We start from the raw sequence: 20,087 nt of genomic DNA on the forward strand, positions 1-20,087 counted from the left end.
CTGGGAGGAGATGGGACCTCCAGATCTGAGATCAGAAGAAAGGCACCCAGCTCGCTACTGTGTGTCAAGAGGAGTGGAGACTGCAACCATGCGGCCATGCTGCACAGTGTCTGACGTGCGGCACACACACACCCACAATGAATGCCCATCAAATACCTAGGAAATATAGCAACACCCTCAAGGCTCCAGAGCTCCACAGAAGGGATGTGAGGGATGTGGAAGGAAGGAGTGCAGCGAGGTGGAAGGCTGTCTTCACAACAGACATTGTGATTACACACTCGATCTCACAGCACTTGTGATTACTGGGATAACGTCTGGGCAAGACTGGACCCGTTGATGTCCTATACTGGGAACAAGACCCGGTGAGAGAGACGACCCATGAGGGCCCAGTGATGGCCCTGAGGAACTGTAGGCAGATAGTGGTTTTCAGTCAGGTAGGGGCTCATCAGGCCCCACCATTCCTGAATATCTATAGTCAGCTAATGGTGGCTGCGGGAGTTGTGACATCTCTTCAGTGATGTAGACACTGGCAAAGGACCCCATTCTCCTGTAAATGACCCTCAACCTGGAACCATTCACATAATCCCAGCAGCCATTAAGTAAATAAATAAATAAATAAATAAATAAATAAATAAATAAATTAGTAAGGGCTAGGTGAGAGGGTAGAGGGCATCAGTGGGGGCTGAGGCAGATAACAGGGGCAACAGGACTGAAGGTGATAGAATGCATTTTACACTTAAGTAAGCCACACTGAACCCCATTGTCATATAGTTAACATATGCTAGTAAAACTTAAAAAAGAAAGGAGGTCTTCTTACTAACAGGTTAGCGGATCAGACGTACCCATAAGTCGCCCAGTTTCAGAATCCCTCTCCATTTTCCAGTCTGTGTAGATCACCTCACCTTCCTAGAGAGAGAACAGGATCTGGATGAACGCAAGGGCGAGGTCAGAGGTCAGAGACCTGGCGCTCCTGCCCTGGGTCGGAGGGCTCAAAGATAAAGCAGCAAGTCAGTCTAGAGACGCGGGAATTCAGTACACCAGGGGGGAAGGAGGCTCAGAGTTGTTACTGTGTTCTATTTCAAGACGACTTGGATTTCGAATGAGTTTACTCTATGTACACACGGCGACATACGGGGAACACGCGAGGCTGTGAGGCCGCATGCGTAACTGCTGGCTTTGGGAACACAGCAGGTTTGGGTCGGTCGGTGGTTTGCCCTCAGGACAAGACGGAGAGGGGAGATGCAGCCTAACGTGCACCTTTTAAAGTCGTGATATGGTAGTACAATCTCAACCATTTTAAGGAGGGAAAGGCAGAAGGATGGGACATGAAGCAAAAAAGATAGAGCCACTTAAATGGAGAAGAGACCGAAGCAGCCGGTGACACGGGGAGAAGCCCGACCCGTGTGTCTCATACGGATGAAAACATGGAGGCTCATTGTCAATGCATTCCAGGTCACCTGCCCCTCCTGCCTCCCTGCCCCCTGCCCCCACCCCCAACCCCGGACCTTCGGCATGCTGAGATTATAGATATGTACTGTCAAGCCTGGTTTATGTGGTGCTGTGCGCGCCAGGCAAGCACTGGGCTGACTGAGTCACATCCCCAGCCCCTGTTAAGAAACTTTCAAACATCTAAGTTAAAAATCTTAAATACAAACAAACATATTAAAACATGAAAGTGCGTTTTGTAAGCCTTCGAACAGGAGCCGTGTACAATAGGGGTGAAAAAAAAACAAAAAACAAAAACAAAAAAACAAAACAAAACAAAACAAAACAAAACAAAAAAACAACCCACAACAGGGGAGTGTAATTTAAAAACCAGACAGTTCTGTTTTTACCTCCGTTCCCACAAAGAACTTCGTGCGGAAGTCCTCAATCGGCTTGAGCATGTTGGCCATCCCACCTTCCAGGTTTTGGTAGGGGTTTATTTCTGCTGCCTTCAGCAATTTCATCTGACTTAGCATCTTGTCTCTCAGAAGAACATGGATGGAAGATGTACCTGTTGAGAGAGAGAGAGAGAGAGAGAGAGAGAGAGAGAGAGAGAGAGAGAGAGAGAGAGAGAGAGAGAGATCTTTAAAAATACACATTATATTTTCTGTTGCTTTCCACACACATCTGTTCCATTCATTCCTTTCCCAATGTGGCAGTGACTAGGTCGGGTTAGCAGGAACCCTCCCTCCTCCTTTGCAGACCACCACCAACTATGTCATACTATATATTACACGTTAAAGCTGAGGTCGAAATACTAGGATTTTTCTTCCAAATATTTGATATAAATTTATTTTAGAGCAGAGTTATTATGGTGTACAGTTTATAAATATTGTTAAGCTTTGGAAAATAGAGGAAAACACGAATCAAATACCAAACATATTTAACGCCACGTTTTTCAAAGGTAAACACTGCAGAGGAACTGCTCTTTCTCTCTCTAGGGAAATTTCTGTGGCTACACATAAAACAGGCTTTGTAATAAATGGATCGTATCCTGGGACTGGAGAGCTCTGTGCCGAAGAACACGTGCTACTCTTCTATAGGGCCTGGGCTCGGTTCCCAGCACCCACGTGGCATTTAAGCACCATTCGTAACTCCAGTACCGGGTAAGCTTCTGGGGGACCTGGTCATACATGGGGTGCATATATATATATGCACAAGCAAAACACTCACATGCATAGAAAGAGACGAACAGTTTACAAAAGGAATCGCCATGTTTAACACGGTGGGAGAAATAGAAGAGGTGGGGAGATAGGAGACACACAAATACTAAGGAGGGAGTAGCATCAACAAAATAGTGGGGTGTTCAAAAAGTCTGGGTATGTGCGTGCACGCGCATGTGAGCTGCAAGTGTGAAATCAGAGAAGAACTTTAAAGATCTATTTGTTTATTTATTATGTAAGAGCATACTGTCATACGCTGTCTTCAGACACACCAGAAGAGGGCATCAGATCTCATTACAGATGGGTGTGAGCCACCATGTGGTTTCCGGGATTTTGAACTCAGGACCTCTGGAAGAGCAGTCGGTGCTCTTAAGTGACTCTAAACATCCCCTCTCTCCCTCAGGCACGTTAGTTCCAGGGACCAAGCTCAGGTCTTCGGGCTTGTGCTGTCAGCCCTGTACCCCCTGAACCGTCTTGGTGGCTTAAATACAGCAGCTTCATGCTATGGCGTCCAAAAGGCCAGAGAAGAATATCTCCATCAACTGCACTTACTCCACGGTGAGTGGGATAACCTTGGATATTTAATGAACTCAAAGCTACTATCATGCACCACAGAGTTTACCTCTTTGGTGTTAGTAATTCCTGCAACTGATTTTTATTGAATACCTGCTCCACGCCAGGCACTGAACTGCGTATCTTCCTGGATTAACATATCTGCACAGTGCCCCTTGTTCTATACCTTTGTTATATACTCCTTTTATCTTTTCACCTTTTCCCCAGACAGGACAGGGATGAGGTAAGGCATGAAGGGAAACGGTTATTTACTTGGTCCAATAATAAACTGTGGGTTTTAAACACAGACCGTTCGAGCCAGAATCCACTTATCACCACCACGCCACTGCTTAAAAAGCATATGGTGGGCTCTGACGGCCTCTCTGAAGGAATTCAAAAGCTGTCAGACTAAAGCCTTCCTTGTTAAAATACTGTTTTCTCATGGAGAGGTCTGGCTGGTGTCTGCCTACGGCCTTCACCCCTGCTGACTCATTTCATGGTGTTGGTCGATGCTCTGAATGCTACTGTAGGAGAGAGGTGAGCACCCACCCACCCAGCTATAAACTGTTCAGCTAGTGACGGTCCCGCCTGCGCGACATGCTTGGTGCAGTAGTGGCACAAATGTTGTGGGAGTGACCGACCACTATCTGACTGTGTTCAAGCCTGTGAGAGGGAACCCAGGTCTGATGCTGCTTGGTTGTCCAAGAACCTGAGACTAGACAGGCCAGGCACCTACGGAGAACACAAACACTACTGCTCGGCTATAGGAACGCAGCCAGAAAGAAATGACTCCTAATGACATCCTACTGCCTCTACGGAGCAGTGCCTGGCTCAGTCGTCATCGGAGAAGCCTCCTCCTGCAGCTGATGGGAGCACAGAGACCCACAGTGGACAGTGTGCAGAACGTGAGATCTTAGAACACCCAATCCTGAATGGAATCCCTCACTAAATCCCAAGGGAGGAAGGTCTTCTGGATTCTAGAATGATGGGCAAAAAGTCCTTGGTCACTAGGTGGCGACAGAGTACCAGAAAAAGTGGGCAGGTTCGACAGAAGCTTGTGATTTATGGTCCAAGGAATCCAGTGTCAGATCAATAGACAAAATGCCCCAGGGAAGTTGTGTGTGCATTCTACTGGACAGATCAGAGACTGGTCAGAACAGGTGCTTGGCTGGCGGTGCGTCCAAACCTCAGGTGATGTCTAATGAAACTATTAAAGCTGGTTACTCACACAGGAGGCGGGAAGTCGCAGAGCTCTCTGAGCCCATGGGATTGCCTGCAACATGAATTTCTGGATGCCCTACTTGTGTTTCTGCTGGGGACATGTCTATTCTTCCTATGATGATTTATCCCAAGTGCTTTTCTTTAAAAGTAAGATGTAAAACCATGTTGTGCAGAAAGAAAATATTGGGATGATGTGTTTTCATGTTTGACAACCTAAGGGTGTTCTATTAGCTGCTTACTTTAAAAAGGCTTTCCTTAGGTGCATGCACAAGTATTTCCTGTCTGCCCCACCAGAATATTATGTCTGTGAAGAGACTTATCTTTAAAAATATTTATGATTTTAAATTATGTGCGTATGGTCACGTGCACATCCAAAAGAGTGTGTGAGAGCCCAGGAAGCTGGAGTAGGAGGTTGTGAGCCACCTGAGACAGGTGCTGTGAATGGAACCAGGATCCTACAGAGGAGCAGGAAGTGCTCTTGAGGGCTAAGCTTACACCTCTCCAGCCCCAAGGCCTGTGCTTTTCAATATTGTGCTCTTAGAGTCTGGGACGGTGGGAGTTTAAGAACTACTTGTTGACTCAATATAGAATGCACATGGCATCTAGCAAATGTGAAGTTCTAAGTTCTTGAAAGAAAGAATTAAAGAAAGGAAGAGAAGGAAGAAAAGACAAAAGGAAGGAAGGAAGGGAGGGAGGAAAAAACAAAAGAAAAAGAAACATTGCTTTTAGGATTTATTTGTCTAAAGACAGAATTACAAAACACTTGAAGCACCAGCTGAATGGCAGTAAAGAGAGTTAGACTCATGCCAACCGTCGAAGACCACAGTCTTTCCCTAAGCAGTTGCTAAGACAAGGAGACTGGAATTCAGCAAGGAGCCTCTGCCATCTGTGGTTTCGCTTTCCGCAATTTCAGTTAGTCACTTAGAGGTCAGCTGACATTAGGGAACAGCAAGTGGAAAATCCTAAAGTCAACCCAAGTTTTGGGTTGTATGGCAGTCCCCTTAGAGCAATGAGGCCTTGCGCTGTCTGCTTGCGTGCTGCTAAGGTATGATTTGTCCAGGGAGCCCCCATCCATGTTGCACATGCCACCTGCCCATCAGCCACTTGGCCACCTTGGTAATCAGATAGGCTTCTGCAGGACTGCCATGCTTGAGCTCAGCTGACAGCACTCCCCCTTCCACCCCTCCCCCTTTAACTTATTAATGATCCCAGAGTCTGAAAGCAGTGGTAGGCTCAAGAGATGCTGTGGAAACATTCAAGTGAAAAGCCGGAAGCACAACGTAGGACTTTCAGGGACTGACCCACGGAACCTTTATTCCAGGATACAGTCATAATTCTGCTTTTTATTAATAGGACTGTTAACTTCTTACTTTGTCTTGTCTATGGAATAACTCTGTGCTTTTGTGGTTCGGATCGGGTATAGTAAGCTTGGAACGTGTCCCTTCACTGATGGGAGCATCCTTGCTTTGTTAGCTGATTGGGCCTTGTACACAGCTTCTTGAAGTTGGGGCCATGACCCCCCATCCTATCTGAGCCTGGGGCTGGGCATTAGTAAAAATCAGTAAAAGTCTCTGATGCGGGCATTGGGCACACACCTTGAATCTCAGCCCTCAGGAGGCAGAGGCAGGTGGATCTCTGTGAGCTCGTCTGCATAGAGAGTTCCAGGACAGACAAGAATACACAAACGGATCCTGTTTCAACCTCCACCCCCACTCCCACCCCCAAATAAAAGGGCTTTTGAAGGAGAACTGAGCAAAGGGTAATTCAAAATCAAACACATAATGGGATTTGAGCCTTTCCTGTGTTGCTCGCCTGTGTGGCCGCAGTGCAGCCTTGGTCCCCAGTACACAGCAGTGATGCCTGGTACTTCCAATGCTGTCCTGCCTCCTGACACCAGCATCGCCGCCTGGAACACCTGGGCTCTGATTTGAGACTCCTGTGCGCCGTGAATTACAGTTTTTACTGTGCATACAGTTTTCTGCTTTCACGTGAGCACAATGGTTTAGTTGTGGATTTAAAGAATTCCACTGCTTTATTACTGTCAGCACTCAACTGTTTTTGTTGTGCAAACCGACACACACATTCATCTTCTCAATATGCAGTTCTGTCCTCATCTTTGATAAACTACATTTTAGATGCATGTATTCACCCATAAACACGCCAAAGACTTGTTTCAAAAATATTTTTGTTTTATTATCGGTAAATACTTGATTTGTATACTAATTTTATACATACATACATACATACATACATATATGTATATATGTGTGTCTATCTGTCTGTCTGTATATGATTGTGTAAAAAAGTTTCTCAGGTGAAAAAGGATCATAAGTAAAAACAATTGTTCCCTTCTTGTTTCATATATATGTATATATATATGAGATAGATTTTAAAAATTAATATAATTGACCATGTAAACAAGCTTAAAACAGTAAAAATATATAAAATATATAATATATAGTATATGATATACATAAATCTCTCTATAAAAGCATCCCCTGAATTGCTCACAATATAAAATCATCTCAAAAGATGCAGAGAGAGCTTTTGACAGAGTCTGGTCCCTGTTTGTCACATAGACAAATGTTAGTAGCACACTTAAACATGTAGAGAAGTGACTTTCGTTGTTTTATAGTCCAGGCTGGCTTGGAACTCACTAAGTAGCTCAGCCTGACCCTGAACTTGAAGCCATCTCCCTGTTGCGGTCTCCCCAGTGCTAGGATGATAGGTGTTACCTACCACACCCAGCTTGGGCAAGTGACTTTTGACAAACATACACATCAGTTGTGGAGAGAGGAGAGAGTGTTCAACAGAGTGTAGGAACACACACATAACAAAACGCTTGATCCACAACCCATGCCAGATGAAACTTAACTCAAAAGAGATCATAGGTCTAAAGGGGAAACACCGGAAATACCTAGGGAAAAAGGTTTGCAGCCTTAGGTTAGGCAACGCCCACATTTATAATGCACAAAAGAGCCAATGATAAATTGGACTTCCTCAGAATTGGAAACGCTTGATTTTGCAAAGACTATTAAGAGAACAAGACAACATAGCACAAGCTAGACAGAAACATTCCACAATCATATACTGGATAAAAGACTAGGGTCTGGGACACAATAACAAACACTAACAGAAACGAGCTAACAATGTATCAACTGTCACTGAGAACACAGGGACACCTGAACTGACACCTCTAACAGGGTGTATCTATACAATGAAATAGTAGTCTGTGTGATGGCTAATCCTGCTTGACAGCTTGACTCCTGGGAAGAGGGAACCTCAACTGAAGTATCGCCTCCAGCAGAATGACTTGTGGGCATGCCTGCCTGCCGGGCATTTTCTTAGTGGCTAATTGAAGTCCACTGTGGGCAGCATCATTCCTAGGAAATTGGGTCGGGGAAGCTGGCTAATCATGGGCCCCAGGAGACAAACCTAGTAAGCTGCATTCCTCCGGGTTCTCTGCTTCAGTTCCCACTACTGGTGTTTGTCTTGGACTCCTACCCTGGCTTCTCTGGATGATGGACTTTGCTCACCAAGGTACTTTTGGTTGTAGTGTTTTATCACAGCAACAAAGAAGCAAAGCAGGATAGTCTAAAATGAAAAGGAGCGAGCTAGGGATAGAGGTAACGTGGATAAATCCATAAATAATGTTTCCAATTAAAAATGGCCAGCCAAAGCTGACTGTGGGAGTGTACACTTGTAATCCTAGCAGTAGGAACGCCGAGGCAGGAGGATTGTGAGTGTGAGGCTAGCCTGAGCTACATAGTAACAAACTGTCCCCTCCAAACAAACAAGACAAAGAAACAATTTTAATAGACAGCCGGTTAAAAAACGAGAGTGCATACTCTGAATAATTAGTATAGAATTGTACAAAATGCAAATTGATATAGAGTAGCAGGAAGTTAGGACAGATGACAAAGGGCACTTCTGGGAGTGAGGGATGGTGGCTGTGGTGGTGTCTCCTTGGTGTGCATGTGCGAGCGGCCCAGGTTCTTTACTAATGTACAATATACCTTATTTCTCTTATTCCACAGCAAAATTATTAAGTTGAATAAAACTCTACACACTCAAAAGAATGTAATGATCTCCATGTCTAAACTGGATAGTCTCCGCATCGTCATGACTGCTCGTATCTACCCAGTTTTAAAAAACGATAATAGGTTGCTGGGGGTGAAAGCTCACATCTGCAACTCAGTACTTCCGAGGCTGGGGGTGGAGGGTGCTGGAAAAGGAAGGCAGCTTAGAGTACATAGAGAATTCCAGGCCACCCTGGGCTACTCAGTAAGGAAAACATACGAAGATATTTAGCACAAGATAATGGATCAGCAAGTTGCATTAACCTCTCTTGGCTTTGGCTTTCCTAATTATAGAACATTAGTGAAAATTCCCAGCTTTGCAGGTTGTTGCAAGCATTGGCATCTGGCTCTATTCACCATGCTAGCCTCACGGTGAGACCTTCATGAGTGTTTGTTAGAATGAAGGAAAGCGCATGCAATATTAGCACAGCCCCTGACCCACAGAATGAAGGCATGTGTTCTGTTAGCACAGTCCCCGAGCCACAGATGGACCTCAAGCAATTATAATGGTTAAACTGAATCCAAAGGAGGAAGACTCTGTTTCCTTTAAAATGTTTCTTTGGACACCAAAGGGAAACAAACATGCTGTGTTCTTAAAATTTCCCCAAATCCAACTGGGCATTAACTACATCAAAGAGAAATGTATGTGTATATATCTCCTTGGAGCTGGGACCTAGGCTTCCCCAGACACATGTGGCAGATGTGCAGCTTGGTCTTCAGGTGGGTCCTGAACAACTGGAGCAAGGGCTGTCCCCAAAGCTGTTGCCTGTGTGTGAGATGTGCTCTTCTAGCTGGGCTGCCTTGTCTCATCTTAGTGGAAGTGACGTTGTCTATCCTCACAGAGATTTGAAGTGCCGGAGTGGGGGAGATTCCCAGGGGGAGCCCCCACCCACTCAGAGGAGAAGGGGAATGGAGGATGGGGGAAGCATTGTTGGAGGGGGTGCCTGGGAGGGGGGCAGTGAGTGGGATGTAAAGTGAATGAGTAAAAATAATTTAAAATAACCTTTTTTTACTTAGATCTCCTTTTGTTTAACCGCACTTTGGAAATTTTGCAAAATTCCAAATCTTTGGGGGCAAGGCAAGTGTCTGAAAATGCTTCAATTGCTACTTAGCTTTATACATTTTTGTGTGCATTTCCAGCCGGAGCGCTCAGCAAAGCTTACTTTGAGGGTTTTGAGAGGTTGGGTGTGCCCTTCAATGGCATTCTGAAAGAGCATGGGTCGAGCCAAGCTCGATTTAAAAATTACCTTTCTATTTTTTTTTCTCATTCAGTTTGATTTATCATGGCACCATGAAACTACTAATCAGAAGTTTTAACTTACGGAAATTTGTTTCTTTGTGTCTCATAATGTATTTTGGTATACCCCAGATAAGTTTCATTCTGTAAAATTATTCTCTGAATGCTACCCATTCTTTAGGTGGGCTTCGCTCATTTAAAATTGTGTTATATTTATGTGTTCTTGAACATTTCCTTCAAGTATACAATGTAGTTCCATCCTATCTGCCTGCCTTTGCTAGGGTCACTGTTGCTGGGATTAAAAACGCCACAGCCGAAGGTAGCTCGGGAGGAAGGGGTTTCTCCCACTCACACTTGTGTGTGTGTAGTCATCATCCACAGCAGTTAGGGAAATAACTGAAACAGGACAGCATCCCAGAGGCAGGAGATGATACAGAGGCCAGGGAGGGATGCTGCTCACTCCTTGCTTAGCCTGTTTTCTAATAGAACCCAGGACCACCAGCCCAGGAGTGGCACTACCCAGAAAGGACTGGACGCTCCCCAACCAATCTCTGATTTAAAACAAGACGTCCCTCAGGCTCACCTACAGCTCTATCTTATGGAGGCATCTTCTCAGATGGGGTTCCCTCTTCCCTGATGTCTCTAAGCTCTGTCAAACTGACGTAACACTAGCCAGCACACCACCCATCCCTCAACTTCTAGCATCTCCTAACTTTATGCTATGCCCTTTTTTCCTTTATTACACGCTGGTTCCAGCTAGTGCCACCCACGTGTACGTATAGGATGGTATAGGGCCATCCACTAGGGCATGGACAAGGTGAGAGGACATAGCCCTGAAGAAAACGATCTCTTCCTTAATAGGCAATGGCATGAGGTTTCAAAACAAACAGAAGCTGCCTTGAAAGCATGTATCCATGGTGCTATTGAACTCAGAGGCTGAGGGAGAAGTTCTACTCAAGTCTAGGAGTTCAAGACCAACAAAGGTAGGAGACAGAACACACACACACACACACACACACACACACACACACACACACACACACACACACACAGGCAGTGCTTACAGAACTGAACCAGAATTCCATCATGCTCTCTGTCTTCTGATGATTTTAGTATAAGCTATCTCTCTCATAAAGAGATATAAGTTCTCATAAATTTCTTTAATTTTTTAAAAAGACTTATTTATTATTATGTATCCAGCGTTCTGCCTGCATGAATCCTGCAGGCTAGAAGAGGGTACCAGATCTCATTATAGATGGTCGTGAGCCACCATGTGGTTCCTGGAAATTGAACTCAGGACCTCTGGAAGGGCAGACAGTGCTCTTAACCCGTGAGCCATCTCTCCAGCCTCATTATAAGTGTATATCTTGGAGGTGTCATTAGCTGAATTCTCTTTATGAGTCAGACAGTTCTGGCAAGAGACTCACTTTAGACACAAATCCACAGCAATGCTCCAAGATGCCCTTGTGATAGACAAAGGCACTTTAGTTACCTTGTATTTTGCAAAGAGCAGGGTCTTCGCCCAGGCTCAGCTTGGTTGGACAGTGGTCTAAACTTGTTTCACCCTTGGACAGTTTTATCTTTTGGAAGAAAATAAAAGAAAGATAAATTCTTAGAAAACCCTTGGCTTTTTTTTTTTGTCCTGTCTCTTCTGCTTCTAGATCATTACAAACCGACCTTGTACCCCCCACCCCGCCACCGCCCACCCCATCCTCCTTTATCCCAGTTGTTTTTCTCCATGAAAAGCACCCAGTCCTTCTTTCTTTTTTTTCCTTTTTTTTTTCTTTTTTTTCGGAGCTGGGGACCGAACCCAGGGCCTTGTGCTTCCTAGGTAAGCGCTCTACCACTGAGCTAAATCCCCAGCCCCCAGTCCTTCTTTCTAAAACCATGCTACCAAGGGAAGCCTGCCTGGCGACACATTTCCCAACCCCAAAGTGCTATTTTCTTTCTCTATGTGTTGTATATTATATCCCAAAACTCACCTTTCCGAGTTGTACTGTGAGATAACAACCAAGGGACTACTACCCTTCTTCCCTAAGCTTTTCGGTAGGACAAAGGTTCAGGAAGAGACCTTGCTTTTTCCTGGATGGGTGCGGGCCCCATCAGGGACATACTTGACCCTGAATGACAGATGTGGCCCTGTGCCAGCATCGTGTGTCCTGGCCAGAATGACAAAAGACCCTTAGGTTTCTTCCCTAAGCCTGTCTCCCCAGCTTTCTCTTTCTGGATGTTTATCCACTATTCTTTGGTGCACTCAAGTATTCATTTGTTTTGCTTCCACTATTCACAAGGCAGCAAGTCTCCCTGCTCCTTCGGACAACTTCTTTTCTTCCTTTCTTTATAAAAAGTTCTTTTCGATTTATTTTATGTGTATGGGTGTTTGGCTTGTATGTATGTGCATAATGTGCATGCACAGTGCTCACAGAAGTCTACAGAGGATACCAGATGCTTTGGGACTGGAGTAAGTGATGGTTGGAAGTCACCAGGGGAGTGCCGAGAATTGAACCCAGGTCCTCTCCAAGAGTAGCAGCTGATCTTAACCACTGAGCCATCTCCTCAGCTCCCTACCCCAGACAATTTCTAACATTCTCTTTCCTGTTCCTCCGTAGTTACTTCAGAAATATTCTCACCCCTCCAAGCTCCTTCTCTGGGAGCAAACCACTCAGTAATGTTGACGTGATATTCATAAATCAAAAGAAAAGATAAATACTAAGTTTTGGATTAGAATTACACATTCTAAAGAGGAGGCCCACCCACAGCTGCAGCCGTATTATTCTGAAGGCGAATGGCTGACTCAAGCTAAATCCAATGCCTCCTCAGTTCTGTGTGGTCAGCAATATTATAGCATCCCTTCTTACTACAGAGATTCAAAATGGGCACAGTTCTTTTCCTATGGACGTGGGGAAAATTAATCTTCCTGGGTGCACCCAAGTAGTTACCAATTTTCAAGGAGTCAGTATGCAGCTAAAGAATCACCTTGTGGCCATTTTTAAACTGTGTCTCATGTTCACAAGAACTCTCATCCCAGCCAAGTTCACTGTGATTCGTGTGTCTGGTTTGGTCTAGGCAAGCACCAGTCACTGTCAGTCAGGGAGTTTGTTGGATGGATGGATGGATGGATGGATGGATGGATGGATGGATGGATGGATAGATGGATGGATGAATTCACAGATCTCGTGGTCCCATGTTAACCCAAGCTATTCTTCATTCGGAGGGTAGGTGCGTGGGTGTGATGTATGTATCATGTGTGGTGTATAGGGTGAAGCCAAGCCCATGTTACTTACTCTACTCAGGGGTTTCCAGGAGAGATCTAGGTGCAAGAAAGTCGAGGGCACATCAAAGGGAATTTCAATGCTTTCTTCTTTCTTCTTCTCTGCCGGTGGTTGTTGGGGGTTTGTATTGGTGGTGCTTGTGGTTGTGGCTGTGGCTGCAGATGTGACTGTAGGTTTTTGGGGTCGAATATCCCAAAAACAAATTGTGCTAAAAGAAAGCTTGTGTTATTGTCTTTTGAAAATTAAGACCAGGTAGGAGGTGCAAAGTCCAGATACCACGGGAGACAATGGCAACATCTTAATGTTCCTGAAACTCAGCCTTTCTGAGACAAGGCCTTTCTGCGTTGCACGTTCTCAAAGCTTTGGTTTTAACTATCTGCATTTGTATGTGGTTGGGTGTGACTTTGTATGGGTGTGATGTCTGCAGAGGTGAGAGGAAAGCCTCAGATCTCCCGGAGCTAGAGTTACCAGAGGTGGAGTTGTCTCATGTGGGTGCTGGGAGCTGACCTGGGCCTCTGTCAGAGCAGCCAGTGCACTAACTCATTCCCCCCAGCACATTGGTTCACATTTTACAGAATCACACTGTGCCCACGGATGCCAGATCATTTACTTTGTCTTGATGGTAATACATGGACTCAGTTTGTAACTGATTACTTCAGAAGGGAATACAAGTGCTTTATTAAGACATGACTCATATATAATAAGGTCATCTATTTAGAATGTACAGTTTTAATGGTGGCCGTTAAAGTAGCCTCTTTTCCTGGTCCTCACAGCTTCTGCTCCTGTCTGCTTCCCTAGCACAAGGAGTCATCGTTTCTACTTAGGTCAAAGAATTTTTGTTTTCCGTTTGTTTATTTTTGAGTCAGGGTCTCACTACATAGCTCTACCGGTCCTGGAACTCAGTATGCAAATCAGGCTAGCCTCAAACTCACAGAGATCCTCCTGCCTTTGTCATCCAGTGCACAGGGTTTAAAGGATTAAAGGTGTGCCCCACCACATGCAACGTCAAAGGTTTTTGTTTGTAAATGGGATCTCTCCATACAGCTCAGGCTGAACTTAATCCATAACTCTGAGGCTTCAGTCTTTTGAATGCTTTGGTTATGAGCTACAAAGCTGTTTTTGGTGGAAACACGTTCAAGTTTTGGAGTCCAGAGAAGCATTACTTGTTCGTATTACGTGTCCCACATTGCAATGAGTTAATTCTATAATCAGGCAGACAGGATCTCATCTAAATGAGGAGCCTTCAACCTAGCCATTGTGTGTTAACAACACTCTATATAGATATGCATCAGAAAAGTGGACACTCTTCCACTTTCAAGAGGCTGTCCTGCTGTGTGTGACAACCCTTGTGTCAGTGAGATAAACTGAATGGAAACAGAGTGTACCATAAAGTTATGAGTGTGGGGTGTGAAGAAGCAGAGTAACTGTGTCTAGTGCTGTGCACCGACGCCATGCTGAGTTAACTCTGTTTCCCCAACATACTTTATTTACTATTAATATCAACGTCATTACTGTGTGCATGATGTGTCTGAGCATGGTCCCTGGCATGCTGTGCTGCATGTGTGGCATGGTCCCTGGCATGTTGTGGTGCATGGTCGCTGGCATGCTGTGCTGCATGTGTGGCAGTCAGAGGACAACCTTTGAGAGTCCACTCTCTCTTCCTCCCTGGGTTCTGGGAACTCAGGTTGTTAGGCCTTGCTGCCGAGGGTTTTTGTCAGACGAGCCTTCTTCCTAGCTCCCATTTTCTTATCATTTCCTAATTTATCCCCACAAAAAGCTCGCTTGTTTTCTTTTGAGGCAGGATCTCACATGTAACCCTGGTCGGCCTGGAACTTGCTTGGTAGACCATGCGGCCTCGTCCTCATAGAACTTGGCTTGCTGGAGTCTTCTGTGTTTGGGGGTGAAGGGTGGTGGTGGTGGTGGGGTTAAGGTGTGACCTGCTCCAGGTCAAACCCTGGCTTTGTTTTAAATGTCAGCAACCCCCAGACCCTCGATAGTCTATGCAGTTCTCCTCGGTTACTTTAGCTTAACTGCTGTGATAACGATGACTGGGGAGCGAAGGGAGACATTGGTTTTAGGGACATGGAAGCCAAAAGAACACTGTTCGGGATAGGCCCCAGGCAGTGTTTGAAGAGAGACGTACCAGTCTGCTGAGCACGTGATGAGCTGACAGTTTATTCCACTTCGGTTCTCAAAGACGGATCCCATCCTGTTGATCTGTTAGAAATTGTTTAAGAAAAGAGAAGTCTGTAAACTAACAGTAGTGGGTCCCAGCTAAGGCTGCCTCTGACCTGCCTAGCTGTGGGCATTTCACCAGAAATATACATACAATTCTCAAAGCATGGAAACTATTATTAGAGAAAGGTAAATTCCAAGTAGCTAGAATTACTTTTTCTTACAGCTATTTTCCCTTAATTTTTTCTTTTAATAAGTTTTTTCAAATTAGCATTAATACTCTCACAGACGCTTGGAGTCCCGGTTTTATGATCCAACACAGCTCTACATGGAATTTTTATCCATTCTGTGTTCATAGAAACATTTTTATAGGGTTTTAATTAGGATGCATATAAGTGTTGATTCTCAGACTTTTCAGTTTACATGACCTAAATGTTATGTGCATATTCACAGATTATTTTTAATTGTTTTATAAAGTGCAGATGATATCCATAAGCTTCCTGTCCACTAGTTTTAGAAATGCAGCTCTTTCAGGCTTTCAGGATCAGCTGGTTGTGTGCTGTATGCTGGTCCTTCCGATCTGAGAGTTTAAGAATCTCTCCCTCTCTGGAGGACACCCCTAGGATCTCAGAGACTCAGCACTCCAGGGCTTTGTATCTTAAAGATTTAGAATGTTGTCCTAGTTATCTCTGTTAAAGGAAAAGAAAGCCTCTATTGAGAACTGCCTTCATCCAACTGGGCTGTGGGCAGGTCTGTGGGAAATTACCTTATTACTCGGTGTCTGAGGGCCCAACCCACGGTGGGAGAATCACCCTTAGGTAGGTGATTCTGAGCTGTGTAAGGAAAGCAGGCACGAGCCTGAGAGGGGGGTAATGATGGAGCCAACAAGAACTATTCCTCCGTGGTTTCTGCTTCAAGTTCCTGCCTCAGCTTACCTCAAGGATAGAATTGGAAGGTAACCCAAACAAGCCCTTGCCTCTCCTAATATACTTTCAGTCAAAGCATTTTACCACAGCAGTAGAAAAGAAGCTAGAGTGAACTCCCAAAGCCATAATACTGTTTCAGACGCTTAAAAACCACATTTTAGAAACTAAACAGGGACCGGGGGCAGTTCAGTAGGTACATTGTCTGCCAAGTGTGCCCAGGACCCTGGGTTCCATCTCCAGTAGCGCTCCGTACCCTAGATAAGGTACCGGCATGTGTAAGCCCCACACTTGGGAGGTGGAGACAGGAGAATCGGAAATTCAAGGTCATCTACGGCTACTCAAGTTCAAAGTCGGCCTGTGAGACAAGAGTCACTGTCTCAAAAAACAAAACAAACAAATTGAACGGAATCCAGGCTGGCGGGATGGCTGGGTGGTCAGGAGCACTGTTTGCGCTTCTAGAGAGCCCAGGTTTGGTTCCCAGCACCCATGTGACCATCCAAGCTTACCTCAAATGAGTCCGGCAGCCAGTGTATATCTGTGATTACTTTCCTATGGCCGTTTTCAATGGAAGACACTGCACAGTGTCTGACATACATTATTTCTTTATTGCTGTCTGGTTCAAGGAGAAACATTGGCTGGATAAAGGTGAAAAGAAAGTTACATTTCAGGGAGCTGACAGGCGGGCGGGTGGACGGTAAACTGTAAAATTCCAGCTAAACTGTAAAATCTCTGAGTTGTCTCAGTCAGGGTAAAACACAAAGTAATGTTTCCGTATGCCCCATGTTTAGTAACAGACTTGGCAACTTTCCCTTTCAAAGTAATATCTACATCTCACAAGGATTATGAACCCAAACTATTCCTGAAGGAGGGAGGGAGAAACCTATGATAGCAAGGCTGGAGACCTGGGGCTGGAGAGGATGTGTGATGTGGGGGGAAACACTCCCCTCGATGCTGGCTGCTCTTCTCAGTACTCTTTGGGAACTGTAGCCTCTCAGAACTGTAACATATCTTTTAACTTAAAGTTTCCGTTATTTATTTTGTGTACTTGCGTGTGTGTGTGTGTGTGTGTGTGTGTGTGTGTGTGTGTGTGTGTGTGCATGTGTGTATGTGTGTACCCACTGAACCATCCTGCCAGTCCATTGGTAGCATATTTTCAACATAAAGGACTTGTCATTCTTTAATCTTATACATGTGGAGAGGTGAGGTAGCACGTCCAAGGCCTGTGAGGCAGCACGTCCAAGGCCTGTGAGGCAGTGTCTTGGTACCCTGACTCTCCAGTCTTCTATCCTGGGGTCCTTCAACAAAATCACTTTAGACAAAGCATTTGCTTCCTTCATTTTCCTTAATAATAAACACAACAAAACCCTGTAAACTCCTGTACTGGCCAGTGAAGCTTTTTTTTTTTTTTCCCCCCGGAGCTGGGGACCGAACCCAGGGCCTTGAGCTTCCTAGGCAAGCGCTCTACCACTGAGCTAAATCCCCAACCCCGAAGCTTTTGTTTTTAGTGAGTGATTCCATACAAAGTTACTCGGGGCAGGTCTACAGACAGATGCGAAAGATAGCAAAATGAAAATGAAGGCTGTGTTTCTTATACCGAGCTTTTAGAAACATGGCAGAGCTTCTCTATATGATGTTTTTGAGAAACCCTCGTGTGGAGAAAGCATCCCCGTGAGTGAGAATCTATGGAGAGCCAACCTTGAGAGTGGCCTTTTTACTTCTGCTACCGCCCGTCTTGATGTTCTCTATGCGTTCCGCGTGTGCCGTGATATCCCACAGGATGATCTAAAGCAGAGAGAGGTGTCAGAATAGCACTTTCAGGACACAGAGAATTGGGTCTGAAAGGCTGCTTTTTGGGAAGCCAGTGGTGTGCCACCTGAGAGATCAACTGCATAACCGATCCTCGTTTTTAGCGGGACATCAATTGTCGGGCATAATCTGGCCTGGATTGTAGGAAAAGTAACTCAGCATCCTTAGATGGGCTTTGAGAATGTTTCCATCTCTCTTTCCTACCCCCAACTCCTGTTCTATGTTTGTGGTAACAGATACTATGACTGAGCAAACAAATGCAAGACAAAAACCGTGCGCTTCCCCGTGCTTGGGAGATTTTTGTCCTTTGTTCTGCTTCGAATGTAGGTGCAGCTTGCTCAGACCTCGGGGGGGACAGACTTTACCCAAACTCTCAAGACTGAAGTACAAACATCCAAATGTGGGGGAAGAAAGGCAAATGAATTATCATAATTGTCTGTAAGGGCTAACTTAGAATTCGTTCATTCTTTTAAAAAGAAGAACAGAATAGAATGTTCAACAGGAAGCCAGGGCCGCTGTCAGTGACTACACAGCCTGCCGGGGCACAAAATAAAATGTTGGTGAAGGCCGATATGGGAGAGTCATGGGTGGCTTTATTTTCTCATGTTCTTTTCCACAGTGCTCTAAAACAGCCACGCCATTCTTGTTACAAAGCGAAGGCACTTCGGATGCTCTTGTCTTAGGCAGTGGCTCTGGGTCACGACTGTGATCTCAGTAGTTGCTGAACAGAAGCTGTGGAGACATTTTAGGCAGTGGCTCTGGGTCACGACTGTGATCTCAGTAGTTGCTGAACAGAAGCTGTGGAGACATTCGTTTCCCTAATTTCCCTGCTGTTGTGGAGAAATGAATCTGGAAGCTGCTCCTGTCTGAATCTCAGCTACGGAAGCCTTTTTAGCCACACACAGAATGACCAGATACCTTTATTTTATTTTATTAATTGGGATAAGGTCTCCGGTAGTCCAGGCTGATCTCAAACTGTCCATGTTGCCAAGGCTGGGAGTGGGGGTGGGTGCCACCATGCTGTTTAGGAAGGGCTGGGGATCAAACTTTGCACAGGCTAGGACCCCTCTGCAGCTTCATTCTGTATCTTAAGTGCTGTTTCCAACAGTCAAACGCACTGGATCGAAATCACCTGAAGCTTATAGAACGGCCTTAGAGATTTTTATTTTGCTTCCTTGACACAACAATATCGACGGGCAGAATCTCAATGTGGTTGAAGTTAGTTAAACAAAGCAGACATAGGGCCAAGTACATCCAACTTCAATGATACGTATTTTCCAATGAACTTCTATTTAAATTCTGTATTATTTCATAACTTTTAAATAACTTCAGGAAAATTCCAGCACTGATCTCCTATGAGAGGTCATGATGTTTACAGCTTGCTACATTGGATAATGTTTATTGTCAGTTTGACTTAAACTAGAATTGCATGGGAAGAGGGAACCTAGGGATTGCTTAGGGCAGAGTGGCCCATGGGTGTGTCTCCAGGGCATTTATTTTTGATTGCTGATTGGTGTGAAATGGCCCATCCCACTGTGGGAGGTCCCACCCTAGGCAGGAGGGTCTGGGCTGTGTAAATGAAAGAAATGGAGTAGACTGAGTTTGGTTATCCTGACTGAATTATTCTGTAAACATCTCCAGTTCCAACCCCATGTCTGATGTATCTTTCTACCCAAGTTCTGGCATAGTGATTAATCCCTGTGCCACACTGAGCCCTTAAGTTCTAAGCTACCAATGTCAAAATGTCTTACAGCATTAATGAGCATCTAAAGACAATCCTTAACTACCTGTCCATTGATGCAGCCTCCAGCGATGATATTGGGGTCACTTGGACAGAACTCGAAGCAGAAGATGTCATCAGGGCTCTCCAGCATCAACTAAAGTCAACCCCATGAATAAAACAAAAGGTATTAAGTGATATTGAGATGGGCAGAAGTCTAATTTTGTAGCTGTCTGGGCAGCACACATCTGAGGCAGACCTCTAGGATGGAAGGCCCTTTTGTTGAATTTTATCATGGACATTGGTCCCACCTATGAGACTTGTCTCTCTCAGGGATCTAGGTCCTTCCACCACCCACCCAAGGGTTATATAATTATTGGGGCATGCTATCATATGTCAAACAAAAGAATACGAAGTTGGTGTTTCTAAAGAATGAAGAGGATAAACATTG

The 20,087-nt window shown here is 44.9% G+C and overlaps 2 protein-coding genes across 3 annotated transcripts in view; one reads left to right on the forward strand and one right to left on the reverse strand.

Moving 5' to 3' along the window:
• Positions 1-20,087, forward strand: part of Mcoln3 (mucolipin TRP cation channel 3) — a 109,227-nt gene that overhangs the window by 25,516 nt on the left and 63,624 nt on the right. The window contains exons 2-3 of one of the 2 annotated variants that reach the window (XM_063281683.1): positions 2,427-2,591; positions 3,067-3,206. The gene's annotated coding sequence lies outside the window, so the exon portion shown is untranslated. The remainder of the gene's footprint in view (positions 1-2,426; positions 2,592-3,066; positions 3,207-20,087) is intronic. The other variant, XM_063281684.1, reaches the window with a different exon arrangement.
• Dnai3 (dynein axonemal intermediate chain 3) overlaps positions 1-20,087 on the reverse strand; it is a 58,264-nt gene that overhangs the window by 13,858 nt on the left and 24,319 nt on the right. The window contains exons 11-18 of the mRNA NM_001134736.1: positions 19,704-19,793; positions 17,806-17,892; positions 16,617-16,745; positions 15,153-15,226; positions 13,022-13,217; positions 11,230-11,317; positions 1,836-1,996; positions 843-906 (exon numbers count right to left, since the gene is read on the reverse strand). Of these exons, the coding sequence (NP_001128208.1) occupies positions 843-906; positions 1,836-1,996; positions 11,230-11,317; positions 13,022-13,217; positions 15,153-15,226; positions 16,617-16,745; positions 17,806-17,892; positions 19,704-19,793 (889 nt within the window). The remainder of the gene's footprint in view (positions 1-842; positions 907-1,835; positions 1,997-11,229; positions 11,318-13,021; positions 13,218-15,152; positions 15,227-16,616; positions 16,746-17,805; positions 17,893-19,703; positions 19,794-20,087) is intronic.

This window comes from Rattus norvegicus, chromosome 2 (genome assembly GCF_036323735.1).
Source record: "Rattus norvegicus strain BN/NHsdMcwi chromosome 2, GRCr8, whole genome shotgun sequence".
Lineage (NCBI taxonomy): Eukaryota > Metazoa > Chordata > Mammalia > Rodentia > Muridae > Rattus > Rattus norvegicus.